Below are 19,904 nucleotides of genomic sequence, written 5' to 3'. Positions count from 1 at the left end.
TATACCTCCCCTAATTCCAAAAATCGTGCATTGTTTACTCCCAGTGAAGCCAGGACATTTTCTTCTCTGACTTCCAGCAGTCCGGCCACCCTAAAGTCTGAAAGACCGTTAACAATCCCTTTCTTTAGAAAGTTTGGAGACCCCTGGCCTATACAAAAACAAACTGCTAACCCATGCACAGCTCCACTGCATGGGAAAATAAACATTTTGCTTGCAGTTCTTTTTTAACACTTTCCACCTGCTGTTCTTTTCACAGATAGGGGTGTGATCCCATGATGTCACTGTTCAGTTGTAAATGTTTGCTGCTACATTATATTTCTGCATCAACACCTTAATAATAATAATATAGCTGCTTGACAAAGAGACGGGCCAGTCACTGACTATTGCAATATAACAGAACATCTTGTATGTCATAGTAGTCTGGCCATGGCCACATGGAAAAAAATTATATTTGAAATATATTTTAAAAACATTCTTCCCAAATATATTGACATGTATTTGAAATACTACAATTTTGTCCGTATTTAATATAATATATTATATATATATATAACAAATTTGTAAAAATATATATTTTTTAAATATATTCTTCAGATGTTTTTTAACACATTAAGTCATTTTAACATATATTTTTACATATATTTGTTCAATGCATTCCAAAAATATAGATTAAATGTATTTTTTAAGACAAACAGTATATGAAAATGTAATTGAAAATGTATTTTAAAAAATATATTTCTTATATTTTATAGTAAAAATGCATTTCAACATACAGTGCGTGTATGTATATATTTAAATATATTTTGAAATATATTGAATACGGACAAAATTGTAGTATTTCAAATAAATGTCAATATATTTGGGAAGTATATTTAAAATATATTTTTCTTCCATGAACTCAAAATAAAATAACAGGCCTGTTACAGGACATTTAGCTTGTCACTAATATGTGGGTTCAATGCAGTTTTATAAATATCGATATTTTATAAAATTCAATAAAGTTATTTTTTAAAAAAAGAAATACCACAACCATATAAGTTGATAGTTTGTGTTTACTGAAGACTTGTGTTCACAGTACAGTTTTTTTTCCATCACATCCTTCGTCTAAAAGCTGATTTGACATCTTTATTTTTTAAGCTATATAGAAATGGATTCAGCATGGGGACAATAGCAACACTAAACAAGGAGAAAAGTTTAGTTATGCCCAAGCCATTACTTGGTATTGGATACTGTAAAATCAGAGTCATGTATAGTAGTACAATGACAGTGAGGTGTGACGAACATGTGTAGAAGGCTTTACGTCTGCCAGAACTAGAAGATATTTTTAGTATAGCAATAATTATAAAAAGGTAAGAAATGAATGTAAGACAAAACGGAGTTATGACAAACAGAATTATCCCTTGAATAAAAGTCAGGGTGTTCAAAACAGAGACATCACTGCAAGCCATTTCTATTATAGGAGTGAGGTCGCAGCAGAAGTGGTTGATTTCATTGGATAAGTAACAAGAGATATTAGCCATTAGGACAGAATAAGGAATGACTTGTATAAAACCTAAAAACCAACAAAATGAAGCCAGCAGGCCACAAGTTTTAAAATTCATGACCAAGTGATAGTTCAAAGGCTTACAAATAGCCACATATCGATCAAAACCCATGGCAGTCAGGATAAATAATTCAATGCCCGATAATGATCCAAAAAAGTAACACTGCATCATAAATGCAAAAATCCCCACAGTATTATCTTGTGTGATAAAATTGACTAGGATCCTATGTAGGGTGACTGTAGAAGAAGACACATTCACAATAGATAGGTTGGCCAGGAAGAAGTACATTGGAGTGTGGAGGTGATGATCCAGGCAGACCAGGACAAATATGGTCATATTACCAACAAGAGTGATGATATATATAGTCATAACCAAAAGGAATATCGGAACCTGCAGCTCGGGTACTTCTGATATTCCTTTGACGATAAAATATGTAACATGTGTCTGGTTTACAAACATTTTAATGAAATAAAAATGTTAAAAAAAACTATTAACCAGATTCTAGAGGTAAAGTTTTCTCTGAGGGCGTTTGCAAAATGCAGCTGAAATATTTACGAAGTACTGTTTTTAGTGTATTAACAGGTACATGGAGTAATGTAATCTGTAGACTTGTTCATCCTATAATATGCACTTACCAGAAATGAATACCGATGGATTTGCTCCTACATATGCACTGGTTTTAATTTATCCACTGACCACAAATGATTGATTTTAACTTTGATATACTTGTGCTGAAAGAGAGGAACAGTAAAACATATTTATTGTGTTGTACTACTAAGCCGAAAGTGCAGCCTTTAAAGGATGAACAGATGTTATTGCTCCTTGTACTTCTATAGTTGCAAATTAGGTTTCTAAAACTGTAACATACAGTGATAAAAAAGTAGGCTGTTAATATCTATATTTCAATTAAAAATAATAAATATTATAAAATATTAATAATCAGTCATTGTTTTTTTTTTTCATTTTGCAAGGGAAATATAACACCAATGTTTAATAACTCTTCAGCTAGACTAATTCTTACAGATCTTCCATTAAGTCTAAAAAATGTAGTGAACAAAAAAATGTATGAGTCGTTTTGTCGCCATATTAGATTAATTATTGCAGGTAGAATTCTGAACAACATACCTGTAGTATATATAGTAGATCTAGCTATCTGTAATTAGTTCCCCAAGCGCCAGACAGGCTCAGTCTGGCATATTATTCTTCTTAATTAGTCAATTATATTGATAGACCTACATCTGTGATTCTAAATATAAAGTGCTTTATACAAATTAAAGTTGAACTGTTTTTGTTATTTGGATGAAGCAAGGAAAGATCAGAAACTTTTATATAAAGAATGCTTTACATGAAGCAACAATATTAACCAGTCTGATATAGTGGATATTTGCAGTACATGTAGCAGCTTTATCTAAGTTGTCATCTAGCTCTTTGTGCATTCACCATTATACACTAATTGTCCATAGGCATGTAGACATCTGACACCTGTATGAGGTTCATGGACATTGTATTATATGAGATTGCTGAACATGCCCATATTGCCAAATTATGTGGAACCCCCTTAAAATGATTGAGTTCAGATGTTTCCATTGACGCATGTTATTAATGCTATAGCATATAAAGGCATTGTAGACAATTGAGCACCTCCAACCTTGTGGCAGCAGTTTGTGGAAGGCTGTTTCTGTAGGACTGTGCCTCTGTGCACAAAGTCAAGTCCACAAAAGCATAGTATGGAGTGAAGGAACTCAAGTGGCTTGCACATAGCCCTGCTCTAAATACTACTGAACGATATAGGGCTGAATTGAAATGGTGGTTGCAAACTACCTCACTTTGCATAAAACTCTTTTGGCTGAATCAGAACTCATTCTACAAACACACTCTAAAAGTTTGTGGAAAACCATGGAAGTTCATGGAAGTCAACAATTCTTGATTGTAGGTCTTCTGAGAGCTCTGCGAGGCATGGTTCACATCAGACAGTGCTTCTTGAAACCAGTAAACCCAAAACAGGTGTGTGTTTTTTAAGGGCAGGACAGCTGTCAGCAACACATCCAATATCATCACACTGATTGGAGTGAAGGTTGGCTCACTCCTGGCTCCAATTAGCTCTGGGAGAAGTCATTAAGCTAGGGCCTCACATACGTTTTCCTCCCTGCACTGTGAATGTTTACATGTTATGTGCAATTAAACCATGGCAACATCTAATGTTTGTGTAGTATTATGTTCAGCAGACTGTGTTCTTCTATTGTTGTGACTTAGATGACGTTCAGAGCACATTTTATGCCCAATTCATGCAAAACTCCACGTAATCCCAAGGGGTTCACATACTTTTTCTTGCAACTGTAGTTGAAAGTGAACAAGGACAGTGTTTGGTTTACTTTGTAATTTTTTACCTATTCCTACATTTTTAACACTCTCTAAATCATAGTTAACAGGCAGACAATACTAATTACCCCATTAAAAGGTTACCCTGGCAGAGATAGCAAAATCTGTCCTTCTGGTTGTCGATTGTTGGGACCAAGGATAAACAGGCTATTTATAAGAATGAATACAAAATCTGCTATGCATACATAAACTCGCCAGGAGGCTTTCTCTGAAGAGTCTTTGCAGCACTCAGATGTCCATCAGCAAAGATGTGCAAAATGTGTCGTTGTCCCTGCTTAACAGATGTTGCATGTTTGATCGACTTTTGTTGTTGGGGCATGTTGGAAAACTTTTCCAGACCAGCAACTGCAGGTGCCGATGTCAGAATAATTGAAAAACAGAAGGCACCACAATCTAAATGTAGTATTTTATTAAAAGGCAGTAAAAAAAGTTTAGAACATACTCACAAAAGTAAAAGCAAATGGGTTTCCTTTTTTCTTTTTGTGCTTCAAAGTCATCTTTTTCTTTGACAATGTCAAAATACAATGTCCTGGATGGGATGAAATCCTCCATCCACTTCGTTTGTGGGGATGGAGAAATATGTGTTTTCAGAGGGATGAACAAAAAAAAAATCCATTGTATGACCAAGTTAAGTGGAGGACTTAGAGGGCTTGCTGGAATTTAATAGTTTAGCATGAAGGAACTTAAGAGGTCTGAACAAAGCCCTGACCTCAACCCTACTGAACATTTTTGGGATGAATTGGAGTGCCGATTGCAAGCCAGTCCTTCTCATCAATAGCTGTCCCTGCAAAAGGGAAGTCAAGTACAGTGACCATTTCATTCTATTCCTTTTTATTTTTCCAAGGTCTCTACACTTAAGCTTTTCTGCTTAGGTTGTCCAAACATCAAAGATCTTAATCACTCATTGCTGCTTATTGGTTAACAGAGCCTAACATGCCCTAAGCCCTTCCTGCACCACTTCCCTCCCCTATAATTTTAGAAAAACTGTTGCCACCTGCAAGTGCCACTTCTAGAGCCCTGTCCCCATTTTGAGATGTGTAATGACATCATGTTAAGACATGCACACTGGGGTCTGGAAGGGTTAACTGTACAGGTTCAGCTCAGGAGCTCATGAATGTCTGTTAACCTATCTGGAGGGAGTCAGTCTCTTCCTGCAAACTGCTTGGTGCTGAGTGGAAATCTGCAATGTGATCTGACGGGTGGGGGGCTGGAATTAAAATAACTTTGTAAAGTGGGTGTCCATGGGTAAAATGCATATTAGAGTGTATGCTTTACTCTATGCACATTACATATTATCTTCTATTTCAAAATTTACTAGATCCTATTAAAAGGATACCAATACTTTTGGTTATATTAATGCCAACAGCTCCCCTCATCCTCCTCATGCTATTTATTCTCCCACCACAGATCTAATATTCACAGGTGAGCCAGTCCAGGAGCCAGAGCCTACACTTTGCAATATTTAGGGCCTATAGAGTTTTCTCTATAGGCCCTAATGTACAAACCATGTGGTCTGCCAGTGTGGAGGAGAATGGAAATGCTACCTGGGTCAAGCCATACATTATGGTCCAGGTTTCTTGCTGTACTGAGGTTTGAACTGTAGGGTGTATAGATAGTATGAGGATAGTGGAAAAGGCACATTCAGGTTAATATAGTATAGCTAAAAGGGCTATTTTAAGCAACAGCCACATCTATTTGTACATTTTCATGCATAAATTAATATATATATGTGAACCCTTACCCTGTGAAACAACCCATTCAGTTTAATACAGAAATGCAAGGGGGCATGACCAGAAGTGGGATGTGAGCGGATGCTCCTAGCTGTAGAACCTCTGATATCCTGGCCGATCCTGCACTACCTATCCTGCACATTGTAGCCCGGCTCTCACCCTAGGATTCCTGGCACTCACCTATCTCACCTGCAGCTGTTTTGGTGGATGGAATGGCACAAAAAACAACCTCCAGCTAGGATGAGTATGACCACATGCTCCTGCCAAGATCGCCACTGCTTGATGGCTCAGCACCCATCTCCTGCCTCCACTCCAGGTCTCTTTGGTGAAGATTCCTCCCCACCTGCTTCTCCACTGACCTCAGCACTGCCGCAGCTCCTCTTGCAGACTACCTCTAGTTCTGGGGTGTTGGAAGAGATACCAGAACCTATACTTTCTAGGCAACATTAAAGTAAATCACTCTGACCTTATGGGTAAAGTGGAGGAGCTGAAGGCGGACATTTCTATCCTGCGCATAAAATCAGGGAGAGGGTCACTGACATGGAAAAGTGAATCAGTGAACTGCAGGACATGATTCATCCTTTCACCCCTAAACTGACAACTTGTACAATTAAGCTCCAATCCCTGCAAGAGACAGCGGATGACTTGAAAAATAGGCTCCACCGCAACAACTTATACCTGGTGGACCTGCTTCAGAAAGTGGAGAGCTCTGATCCTGCGGCCTTTTTGGAGAGCTGGTTGATAGAGGAATTCGGTAGGGAGTGCTCTTCCTCCTGCTTTGTCATCAAACTAGCACATAGGGTCCCGGGCAGGCCTCTCCCGCTGGGTAACCTCCCTCGCCCAATGGTCATCCGGTTACTTAACTACAGCGACAGACTTTTAACTGTTCCTGGACTACTCCACTCAGGTTTAGAAGCTGCAGGCTTAATTCCAACATGTCAAGCAGAAGCTGCATGAGCATGATCTCTCATACGCAAAGCTGTTTCCTGCCAGATTGAGGATGACCCACCAAGGCCAAGCACTTTTCTTCTCTACTCCAGAGAGTGCTCGCGAATGGCTGGAATCTGCTAATTACACCCTGCATCCTTCGGCCCCACCCTCTACAACCTGATGGGACCCCCTCATTTTACCCTTTTTTCCTGTTTTGCAGTTCTTTGGGTAGCCTGTGTGGTAAGGCACCTATTCATGGGGACTCTCCTGTGGCTAACTCTTTTGGGCATTAGTGAATATCTGCCCATGGTTGTCCTCTGGGGAGGTTCTTCCTACTCAGCTGAAATGGACGTTGTATATATGCCTATATTTTTATTTTTTGTGATTTGAATCTTATTATCCCCTATGGTCATATTCCCAACCTAGGATTCAGTTCTGGGATGAAGCCCGCTCTGTGTTTTTTGAGTAGGGCAGGGGTATGGGATAGTTTTCCTTTTTGTACATTGTGGGACGATTTTTATTTTTTTCTCTGTTTCATTCTGTTCTGTTGTTTGGCTGTTTGTATGTGTGACAGCTGGGTGAATGTGGTGCATTTGTTATGCTCTCTCCATTGGCAAATATGGACCGTGGTTCCCTCAACATCAGAATGCTACTCAGATATTATATTTTTAATGGTTTCTAATGGCTAATGTTACCTTTATCTCTTGGAATGTGCGGGGCCTAAACTCCAAATTTAAAAGGGCTAAACTTTTTTTTTCCAAATAAAGTTTATTGAACAGAAGAAATAAATGGGGGATACAGACAACAAGTGTGGGATACACAAAATCCAGAAAAAGAACGCTTTCTTGTTTATATAAGGGTTATTATATAGTAATTTGATACATAATACCCATGGCCTCAAGTTTGCTAATTATAATTTATGTCAGACTATACTCTTGTAACATACATTAAATTTGCCCTCTAACTGGTAGGAAACACAATACTCCTACAATTATGGTTTGGGAAAGATTGTTAGACTGCCTACCATATACCATCTACTAAACAGATCTCAATGGCACCACCCTCTCTGCTCTACCCTTATTATTATGGGCAGAACACACTACACGACTAGCAGTATGACTACATTAATACCTCCATTTACCAGAGTTCTGGATGAAATACAGAAAGGAGCCGCCATGTCTCAAAATGCTCTAACTCTCAGCCACAACTAAATCCACTATATCTGCACTACCAGACTTCCCACACACACTCACATTTAGCCTATAACCCTCTTCTTACACGTTATTCCCTTTCACACTAGCCAACCTTAGGACCCGAAATGTGTTGACATGACTCTACATTTATAAAACCTCTTCTTTTTGATACAGCTATATTGCCATCTCTACCACCTCCCACCGCAGCAGAGTTTGCAAACTCGAGCTGAAATTGTCTAACACACACCTCCTTCAAATCAAAGAGCAGATTAGCTGGTCTAACCCAGCTTTTGGATTATTCTAGCCTCATAGGCACTTTTATCCCACAATTAAACTAGTCTAATAACAGGCTCCCTCTGATTCTAACTTCACTTCCTTTCCTTCGCTGCATTTCATACCACACCCCTCCCAAACCCCCTCCGCATTTTCCGCAATACCAAACTACCCTCCTCTTCTTACCCCCCCCCCCCCTTTTTTTTTCCTTTTCTCTCTCTCTTCTCCCATTTCCCATAAATGTTACGACACCAAACAATCCACCCTAAATCTGAATAATTTCCTCCATATCCTTTGGTAACGTATTTTAAGGTTTACGGAAATTGCACTGAATCAAAGATATTCTAAGATGGCCCCTCAGCAATATAAATCAACACAATTTTCACTTAAAATTGTATTGCTAAATACTAAAATACCAGAAAATAGCTCAAAACTTGTCATTAACATGAAAAAGGTAAAAACAGACTATCTTTCTACAGGAAACTCACTTTAGAACAGACAGCATCCTTAAATTATCTAACAGAGATTTCCCCACAGTATGACATGCTACCAACCCACTGGCAAAAACAAAGGGAGTTGTCATCATCATTTCCAAGCATATACCACTAGAAATCATAGACTCAGTATCAGACAAGGAAGATCGATATATATTCATCAAAGGCACAATTTGGGGGAGGTCAATGATCTTAGCAAATATATACAGCCCTAATTCTGCTCAAGTAAGCTTTTTCCGTAACATAGCTACACTCCTAGCGTCATTTCAATTTTGTATCCTTATCCTCGGTGAAGACTTCAATCTAGCACTGCACCCACTTGAGGATACCTCCTCCACCTCATCTTTGCCATATCATGCTCTCCGACAGATCAAATTGGAACTACAGGATTCCTGGCGCATTCTCAATCCTAGAGGCAAAGACTTCACTTTCTTTCCCCACCATACAACTGCTACTCAAGAATCGATTTATATGGATCACACAAAAAGACTTCCAGTTCTTAGAAACAGCTACTATTGAACTGATGTTCATATCGGATCATCACCCTATTACTATGACCCTCAAATTCCCAGAACAACTGCCCTATACTGAAACATGGAGACTGCCCTATACTGAAACATGGACATTACTTTACTGACTGATCCTGTAAATGCGAACACCATCTGCACACATATAGAGACCTACTTTGAGAACAACAGTACACCTGATATTAGACCTCTTATTCAATGGGAAGCCCACAGATGAGTTTTACGGGGGTCTCTTCTAGCTATGGCTATGGTATGGAAGGTCGCCTTCTTTGGTGTTGTGTCTCCATCGGTTCTTCAGGAGATTGTGGCGGGAGGTGGAGGTCACCTTACCAGTCTGGCAGCTCTACACAGGGGATGTCAAGAATGTTGCAGAATGCAGGTAAGTCTTCTGGGACTTAAATAAAGGAATGCGCTAAAACCACAAACTATTCCTAATTTAGTGTAGAAACATTAGTGCAAAAGATATATATATCTATTCTCAATTAATATAAAAAAATATCAAAATTATGTGCAAAACTATTTTTTAGTGCATAAGTAATTTAAATAATTAAATTTGTGAATATAAAAAAATGTTCAATTCTGAATTTCTTCAAATGTCCAAACAAATCCTTTTCAAATTCATGTGCTCTCAAAGAAATTGTGCCAAAATCCACCACCAAAGTAAAGTTGGGTAACTCACCAGAGCTCCATGCTGATCAATCTCTAGATCAGCAAAAAACGCTTTTTGCTCTGGGAGCAGATGCAATGAATCAACTTCTCAGGTGTGATGATCAATAGCTACACAATCATCCATAAGGTAGGTATCCACCACTCAATATAATGGTTCCAGGAGCATTATATCACTCTCTTTTTATATCTCTCCACCGAGGTCATGTTTGGGAATGAAAGAAAAAATCATGGTGCAGCCAGTTTTTTTTATAAAAGTATCCAACAATTTAATAAAGATTTACACTCACAAAAAGGGGTGTCTTCACCGACACCAGTATAACAGCATAAAACAGCAAATGGTATAACAGTCTCCTGTTCCCCGCACACTCACTACAGCGCTCGTGACTCAATTTTCTCCACAGACGTCAGCATCCAGCAAGCCCAAAAGTCTTCTGGGACTCTCGGTTGTGCTGTGCGGCTGGCAGTACCTGCAGATAAACAAAAGGGAACTTTCCAGTGATGTGGTATCTTTTGTTTCCTTAGGAGGTCAAGCAAAGGTCGGATATCTTTGCGTTTCTGTGATCTGAGAGAGATCCTGGTATAATTTGATCTCTGTTCCATGATAGAGAAGGTAGCCCCTGAGTCTATAATTTCTTCTTTTAGCTAGAAATTTACAACGCAACAGATCACATTTCTAGGTGGGTCTGTATCTCTGCCCCTGGGTTGGAGGGCTTGGTGTATTCGTTCCATGTCAATCTGCGTGTCTCAAGGTCTGCCCAGGAGGTCATTGAAGATAGCAATTACAGCCTGAGTAAGATGACTGGGTTCTACTGACTCAGGGAGACCTCTAATTCTGAGATTGTTGTGGGGACCTCTGCTGTCGAGATCTTTGAGATGTCAATGAATATCTTGCAAGTACTGAGTATGAGTGTCAGTGATTAGTTTCATCTCAGGTATAGTGGTGTCATGGCATGCTGTGCTTTCCTCAACCCCCTCATGTCTCGTGGCTATAGCTTTTATATTCAGGTCCAGATATTGCAGCCGACAGTATCTCCTTGATGTCTGCTGCTACTGCATGTACTGTAAGTCGGGGCTGAGGCCGCCATGTTCCACTGCTGAGTTCTAAATATTTTGGTAATATTCCAGCTTAGCTGTGTGCTGGAGTCCCTAAGGGAGTGGGTTGCCAAAGTGCTCTGATCAGATTTTCCCATTTTTGCCATGCTGGGTACCCTCACAAGGTGCAGGAAGGACCGTCCTGTGTCAGAGCTGTGTGTCTAAGCAGCCATCTTCGTCTGGATCCAGACCACGCCTCCGTCCAGATCCAGATCACGCCACCGTCCAGATCCAGATCACGCCCCCAAATTTTTTAAATTCCTCAAGGCCCATCAACTGCATGTCCTTTGTCTCCAGGAGACACACTTAATGGGCTCGAAGGTCATGGCTTTGAAGAAGCACTGAGTGGCTTGGGCGGACCACTTCACCTACTCAAATTGGTGGGTGTCTATACTGGTACATAAGGGTCTTCTGTTTACATGTATTCATGTGCTCTCAGACCAACAAGGCATGTATGTGATTCTCCATGTCACCATCTATGCCGATTCCAATTATACTGGTAGTAGTATATGCACCTCCAATGGGAGTAACCGTGACTCTCACAGAGGTTTTGGTGCCTTTGGCCACTTTTCCACACTGCCATATGCTCCTCTTGGGGAACTTCACTGCTGTGTTGGATCCTACGCTGGACAGACTGAAACCTCTGTCCTCTGACAGTAGATTGTTAGTATGTGGCCTACAATTATGTAGATATATGGCATTGGAAGTTTCCTAATGTCCGGACCTACTCTTGTCAATCTAAAAAAAAAAAGGTCTATGTCTTGTATTGACTATGCGCTGGCCTCTCCTAACGTATTGCCCTGGGTACAGTCAGTTACCTACAGTATCTCTCCCAAGTCATTTCCGACCCCTCTCCCATCAAATTAGTATTGGGTAATAAACCAGCCTTTAGGACCTGGCGATTGAGCCCCTTGTGGGTATCTTTGGAAGAGATAGTTGACAGGGTGCAGCAGTACTTGCCTGACTATTGGACTCGACCCCTGTCACCACTACTTGGGATGTCTTTAAGGCAGAGACTCAGGGCTCCTATATTAGTCACATTAATTCCCATCGTGCCTCTGCCCGGGAGTATTTGCACTTGTTAGATGTGAATTTGGACTCTGCCCATTCTGATTATGCTACCCATCCTTCCCCTGCTTCCCATACTGCTTTGGTTACAGCCCACAGATCTCTTCATTTCCACACAGTGGAAATGACTTGTAAACAACAATTGTATTTGTCTGATCATTTTCATGAGCATGGTGGGAAGAATGTGAAATTGCTGGCGTATTTGTCTTGGCTGGACTCACCTAGTATTACAATGCCATACTGGTCGGTAACTGCTGACCCGTTGGAGATTAACAGTACCTTTGCATCTTACTATCGAAATCTATACACTGACCTTTTCACAACCCCCCCCCCCCCACAGAGATTCTGGAGGCCTTTTTTAGTACAATTACCATTCCTAAATTGTCTGATTCAAACCAACAGCTTCTGGATAAACCTCTGATGGTGGACATAATCGCTGTTGCAATTTGTTCCCTCCCTCCTAACAAAACCCCAGGACTGGACAGCCTCCCTACCGACTGGTATCAAGTCTACACGGACATTCTTGCTGTCACTATGCTTGAGTAAGGTCATTCTTTCACTTGTGCATCCCGACTGTAAGGAAATATATCTTTTTAACTGGCATTTATTTTTTATAATGCCTCCATTTCTAGATGTGTAAACAGTTAGTTTCGGTTTTGAGTTTTGTTTCGCAACTTTGTAACTCGTTTCCCGAGAATAGTTTCTATTTCACTGTAAACGGATTCACCTTATATAGTATCCCTCAGCTATTTGTAGTTTCTGTTCTTCATGTAACTATCCTGATAAGAGTGGAATGTTTCATTGGTCAGCCTGAATTAAGAAACACCTACTGAGTACTGTATAACAGTTCTTGTCTTGCATTAAACATTCAGAGATACATCTTTTACACTTTGGTGTTTGGAGCTTTATCTCTTTTGGATCCAGAGGTTAAGATATTCGAGGACAAGTTTGGGCTACAAGCAGAAATTGATCCTATAACCAACCAATTGGGTTTTATGCTTGGCAAGTGTATGTTTGACAATATCAGGAGACTTAATCTACATGTTTTTGGTGCTGCACATCATAAACGCAGTGGGTTGGTATTGGCCCTTGATAACAAGAAAGCATTTGACTCTGTTAGGTGGTCATTTTTGTGGGAAACACGGTCCAGATTTCGATTTGGCCTTCCATTTATTAAATGGATTCAACTTCTTTATACTAATCCTTGTGCTAGAGTACGCACTAATCAGGATATCGTCCATATTTTCTGTCTCCAGCGTGGTACTCGTCAGAGTTGCCCCTTTTGTTCGCATTGGTCATTGAAATGTTAGCTATCTCCATCAGGGAAACACCAGCGATCAGTGGCATATGCTGGGACAAACGGATGATGCATTGATTTACTTAAATGGTTATGAATCCTCTTTTCAGGGGCTTATCTGGGTGGTGGAGGAATTTGGAGTGATCTCGGGTCTCCAAGTTGGTTGGGATAAATCAGTTGAATTTCCCCTAGGCCCTACTATTTCCAATGATTACATCAAATCTTACCCCCAACAGCTTGTCATGCAAATTGTATGTTAGTGCAAATAAAAAAAGTATCACGTCAGTACTCAATTGTTTCTGTCGCAAGTGCACTAATACAGCTACAATCACGTCATCCAATCTTATAAATTGTCCTCTAGGTTTAAATACCTGGGAATATCTGTCACTACTAATTTTGCTGATTATGAATCTCTTAACATCTCCCCTATTCTGTCCAATATTGAACTGAAGCTCCGTGCATGGACCTCTTTACCTCCCAATCTTATCGTGCGCAAAAATTTAGTAAAAATTATTTTCCCCCCAAACTTCTTTATGTTCTTTATGTGCTTCGCCTGTATTTCCTCCGAAGGGTCTGCTCAGACATATTGACTCCTTACAATATATCCTCCTTTTTATTTGGAGTAATTCCCATCCTTGGTTTACCAGGGCTTCCCTGCAGGCTTCTGTTACACGTGGTTTGACCTGTCCCAATTTTCACAATTACTCTCTAGCCTTTCAACTGACCTATGTCTACCACCAGTTTCAAGCAGATGCTCCCATTCCCTCCACCGCCCTTATGTCAGCTCTATGGGGCTACCCCGGGGGATTTATGGATGCAGTTCATTGCCAGATACCATCTATGTGCCAGAAATCCTCGCCTATGGATGTATGTTTTCTAACTTGGTCTGCATCAGTAAAGTTTCTGTCAGAGGGTTTCTATTAGTCCACATGCACCCCTGTGGTGTAATCCTAACTTCAAGGAACTCTGTTATCACCCAGATGCTCCATGATGGATTAATAAGAGAATTAAATATGTCTCACAGGTAGGATGTTGTCTTTATCTCCTTTGATGTTCTTAAGGAACGGACTGGTGTGACAAATAAGCTCTTCTTTACATACCTTTTACTATGCCATGCCGCGGAGGCCCAATTTGGGCTGCAGGGAGTTGAGCTTCCCGCTTCTCCTTTGGAACATTTTATGGCATATAATTTGTACATCAAGGTGGATTATACCTTGTTTTTTTCAGGACAAATTGGGTTTTCATTTGATGGTAAATGGTAATAGATAACTTCAGTTTTTTTTATCAAAGGAAAACTGTCAAAAAATAGTAAAAAACCCAATTTTTTTAAATTTAGCTGAATAATTCTTGCTACTACCATAACCTACCACCAACAAATAACCCAAAATAAGTTCTGCTCCCAACAATCTCAGCGATACCACATATGTGCATATGAGTTGTTGTTTGCACCTGCAATATAGCCCAGAAACAATGCTCATTTTGCTTTTTTTTATCCTATCCAAACCACATTGACACTAACTGACATTGATACTAATCTAAAATTAAATAAAAAAAACTTGTGCCCAAAATATACTAACCATGACTTTTAGCCCTGACTTTTGACCGTTGACCCAAACACGACCTAGATCAAACCTCGATCCAAGTATTTTTTCTTTATTTTATTAATTCATTTATTTTTTACATACAGATTTTTTTTTCTCTCTTCGAGGAGAGAGATAATCATTCAGAGAGAAAGAAAACACCTGAGTGGGATTCACAGTGATTGTTCACTGTGACAGCCAATCAGAGGCTGTGACAGGGATCAGGTGATCCAGAACCAGGAGTTTCAGGTCCCGATTCTTAGTAGGGGACTCAGGGCTCCTGGTGAGATCCCAGTGCCCAATTTCATTTGGATACAGTGTTGCATGACCGTGAAATTATTACTTAAAATAATGCAGTGCCGAATAGCAAACAAGGGGGGCAAGTGGTAACTGAATTTTACATTTTTAATATTTCACCTGAAGCATTACTAAAAATAGTGCTTCTATTCATTTTTTTTTTATTTGGTACATGCCATGTGTTTGACAATCACTTGCCTATTAGCCTAGAAAATGGCAAGAGGGCATTTTTCTGTACCACAATAAAGAGAATATAGCATTACCCCTTTGAGAGCTGCTGTTTTTGGGTCCCCATTATGTCTTACACAGCCAGACAACACGCATTTTCCAACGTTTATGCAGAGTCAGTAACCGATCCATGGTCTTATTTTTGTTGTTTTATTAAGGGATGAACAACTTGGATTGGGTCTAGAGGTATATGGGATGCCCAGCTTGAATAGAACAATAACTCTGAGGACAAACATCAGAAAATGTAGGATACCGGACTTTCTACTCTGGAGTGGCAACAGTCTCTACACGGACTGGCAACAGTCTCTTCATGGATCAGTAACACAGTCTCTATGAGGAGCGCTTGGTTCCCTCTAAATTAACCTCTTCAGACCCAAGCTACAATTAACCATCCACCTGGCTGTCTTTTGAAAAGGATCGTAAAGCAAGAGATTCCAAAACAGGCTTGCAGCACTGTCACAGGGAGAACTGGTTAAGAAAGCACCTAGAAGCCCTCTCTCCTGTAGGCCCTGGGAGGGTGGGTGTGGAGGGGCAGCGGTACTTACACTTGTCATTATTGCCTTCCAGGCTACATTCTGTCCTTCCTTGGGGGACTGATATTTTCTTTTTTAATAATGATAAAGTGATTGTTGTTAATGTGATTTTATTAGGACTGACATTCATATATTACTAGAAAATAAGAAAGGAAAAGGGGCACACAAGCCTTGCACATTACCTCAGTCATACAAAGTAGCAGATATATACTCACAAACAACAAATGTACACAGGCATATCATGACCGACAATAGTCCATGGTCTGAAATGGTGCATAAGTCCCACAAGAAAAAAGGATGCTTCATCAGAGCCTCTGATGAAGAGGAGATCACTCCTTGAAACGCGTCAGCTACTCTCAGGCATCCTTTTTGCTTGTGGAACTTGTGCACCATTTCAGACGGAGATGCACAAGGCTTGTGCACCCCTTTTCCTTTTTTATTTTCTAGTGCCGTATTGGGCTACCCCAGTCCCTAGGGGGCTGCACAGCACTCCCTTATTGGTTCTAATGCTAAGGTCTACGAAGATCCTTCCACATATGCCATATCCAGTCCTTTAAGCGCAGAAGGTTTATTTTTTCTTATTCGTGTATTCATATATTACTGCAGTAACAATTCACTGAGGTCTATTTACATGCAGAAACACTTTTACAGACTGTTAATTAAGTTAACAGTCTATAAAAGTTAGGTAAGATTTACAAACCACCAAGCTATAAAACAAGGTAAATGAGTTAAGTTAAGAGTTAAGAATTGGTTATTAAAACAAGGAAGCAAAAATTAAATGGAACCAAATACACAGAAATTAAGATGTTACAAAGCTTATTTGCTTCATATACACAAAGAGAACTACTACTGTATGTTTCATTTTCGATCACGACACGATCACATTCATTAGTTCATCATGAATATCAATATATAATAATTAAACTGCGCAAATACCCCACCCTAATTGTGTACAAAGCAGCAAACACACCAAGAGGATATCCCCTCTAAATCACAAATTAAATTAAAAAAAACTTGTGTTGCGCTAAATGAAATATAAATTCCTAAAAAAATTCATGAATAATATGCAAATAATATATGTCCAAAAGAGGATAAACAAGAACGTGCTCAAGAGTGAACCATTGCCACAAAACAAATAAATTAAATAAACCATAAATAAAACAGTCCTTATAGAGTGTATAGAACAGTTCCCTTTTTCTGTGATGAATGATGAAAAATCTTCATTCCAATATAACCATCAACATGAATTTGCACCACCGTGATACCAAATTGGAGGCTTACCAGATCCTTTGACCCCTTAATTATAGGGGTCAATACATGCTCACTATATATAATCCAGTCTAGGCTCGTGTCTCAGATCGGATCACGTGCACCACCCAAGGCTGTCCTCAGGCAGTCCCGATGTTATGGGGTCAACATATACTCATATGAAAATAAAGAAGTGCCTCTCATAGTGCAGTATGTTAATGCTAATTTATTTAAAAGAACGAAAATACACTTAGAAGCTTAAAAAAAATCAGTCAGCAGAAACAAGCTAAAATGGTGATCCTTACGTGAAGATGGCAGAAGAGAAGCTCCGCCCTCATCACATCATTTCATCATTCATCACAGAAAAAAGGGGTTCAATACACTGTATAAGGACTGTTTTATTTATGTTTATTTGATTTATTTGTTTTGTGGCAATGGTTCACTCTTGAGTACTTAGTGGAAAGGTAGTAACTGAGCGCTGGGAACAATAATATAAAGCCGCTAGCATAAAGGCAACCTTTAAAACCCAGTATGAAAATATAAAATAAGTATGCAGCACTAATGTGAGTAAAATCAGGTGAAGAAACAAATAAATAAATATTGCACAATATCATATGTTAAATATCATATGTTAAATAACTCTGTCCTTATAGTAATAAAACAAAGTGATTATGTGCAGGTGTTCCAAAAGTCCACGATCAAGGATAAGCGTGACTCTTGTGTTGTTGTGAATGTACAAACATTGCACTAACCAGATAGCGCATTAATTGCACGTGGAGCAATTAAGACCTGCTCCTGGTGTTCTGGACTTGTGATACCAGGCAGATGTCATCAGCAAGTCGGCCACTAGATGTCATCAGTCTAGGTGTATTCTTAAGCATTCCACCAGGGCCATCATCAGCAAGAGAAGGGGGAGTCATATATCATTCCAAATCCTCAAGAACCTTCAAAAACCGGCTCACATGGAAATAATGAGCCCCAAGAAAGCTTCTAGTAGTGTAGTAGGTCTTTAATGGTCAAAATTCCAGCATAAACAGATAAATAAAAACTTACATCCAGATCTGATATGGCCACCAATCAGGATGGCCTTGCGGTATATGCACACAGGTCAGGGGCACCTCACTGACGCGTTTCGTGTAAAAACACTTCCTCAGGAGTACTTGTTTATCCTCTATTGGACATATATTATTTGTATATTATTCATTAATTTTTTGAAGTATTTATATTTCATTTAGCGCAACACGAGTTTTTTTATGCATCATGAATAACACTCAAAAAGAACCTTATCCCCGATAAGGAATGAGAAAGCAAAAATTAAATGGGGCCAGTAAAACAGAGCTGAAGATGTTACAATGATAGTTCACATTATAGGCACACAGAAATACTTATTTAATTTTGATAATGACATACTGTATATCATCAGTTAGTCATAAATTACACAACACATGAACGGAATGTCGGAATATACAGTATATAAGAGGGGTGTTAAAGTCAAACTTTTAATTTTACAGATATAAACGGGATGCTAGCATGGAGGTACTACACGCAGTAGTAAATGGCAAATGTGTCCTAGTACTGATAGGCGGCGCACATGTTGCGGACCAGTCCAGAGACTGTTAATCAACATGGCAGACAACAGTGTTAGTGCGTGCATGGAACAGCGTGTGGTGATGAAGTTTCTTGTGAAACAGGCATAAACCTGCGGATATCTACAGAAGACTTCATGCACAGTTTGGTGATGAGACGCACAGCAGCAGTAAGACATTTGAATGGTGTAAATGTTTCAAAGAGGGTCATCCGTCTCTCACTGATGATCCTGGCTGTGGTGGTTCCCAGCCAACAGAAGTCATTCCTGTGAACATTCAGCGCGTGCAATGCCTGATCCTGGATAATCGACACAAAGTGAAGCAGGCTGGCCTAGTATGTTTCAGGCGTACTAACAAATCTTTGTATTCTGAAGCTTTCCAGGCATTAGTTAAATTATGGGATAAATGTAGCAGGGGAGTATGTTGAATAATAAATGCAGCTTCTACTCCTTTTATTATATAAATTCAAAAGTCCCAGATTGACTTGAATGCCCCTCGTATCTATCTATCTATCTATCTATCTATCTATCTATCTATCTATCTATCTATCGTATATTTGAAATATAACTATATATATATATATATATATATATATATATATATATATATATTGTGTATAAAGCCATAAAGTGCATGTAAATTCAAAACTCTTTTTTCTTTGTTATTGATAAAGTAGAGAGTTGTTATGACCCCTGCCCTCTTTAATTTTTTCCTGTCTGTGTCCCATCAGGAAGATTTCAATTGCTGTCCCAGAGACAAGGCCAGGAGTAAAAGAAAATCTATTCAAGGTGAGAGATATCACCAGAACTATGACAACTAAATAAGTTTGGCTTTTATTACAAATAGAGAGGATACTTCTTCCCAGCAGGTGACCCAGATGACATTAAAAACCAGAAAAGGGTTCTAAAACTGCCACCTTCTATCCAAATCTAAAACATGTTTGGCCATTAAATCTATTTTAATGTAAGCATAAATTCAAATCTAAAAGTCCAAAGACAAAATACAAGGATTAAAAATACAAATAGTTGAAAACTTGCCTGTACCTGGTATTTGCTGAATGGAATTAGTCCTTACAATAGAAGTCTATGGGGCACTAAGAAATTCTATTTGTATATTAGCAGGGAAAGAACAGAGAGCATGTGGACTGGAAGCATTAAGCTGCCAGTGCTACAGCACTTCTTGGCACCATTTTGTGAACATTGCACCTGGTAAAAGACAGCACAGAGGTTCATGTAA

General features: G+C 39.3%; 1 protein-coding gene across 1 annotated transcript; it reads right to left on the bottom strand.

The window, feature by feature from the left end:
• Positions 1–1,043: 1,043 nt before the first annotated feature.
• Positions 1,044–2,213, bottom strand: LOC149460286 (olfactory receptor 6C3-like). The gene has a single exon (XM_089679935.1). The coding sequence runs from the start codon at positions 2,001–2,003 to the stop codon at positions 1,092–1,094; it is 912 nt and encodes a 303-aa protein (XP_089536061.1). The 5' UTR covers positions 2,004–2,213; the 3' UTR covers positions 1,044–1,091.
• Between the last annotated feature and the right edge of the window lie 17,691 nt (positions 2,214–19,904).

Source organism: Staurois parvus, unplaced genomic scaffold (genome assembly GCF_062004578.1).
Source record: "Staurois parvus isolate SC_StPar_1 unplaced genomic scaffold, SC_StPar_1.0 ptg000232l, whole genome shotgun sequence".
NCBI lineage: Eukaryota > Metazoa > Chordata > Amphibia > Anura > Ranidae > Staurois > Staurois parvus.
Note: the sequence above shows the minus strand (reverse complement) of the source record. Positions and strands in the feature narration are given on the sequence as shown.

Coding starts and splice junctions, on each gene's coding strand:
- LOC149460286 (XM_089679935.1), bottom strand. CDS start 2,003: ATGTTTGTAAACCAGACACATGTTACATATTTTATCGTCAAAGGAATA.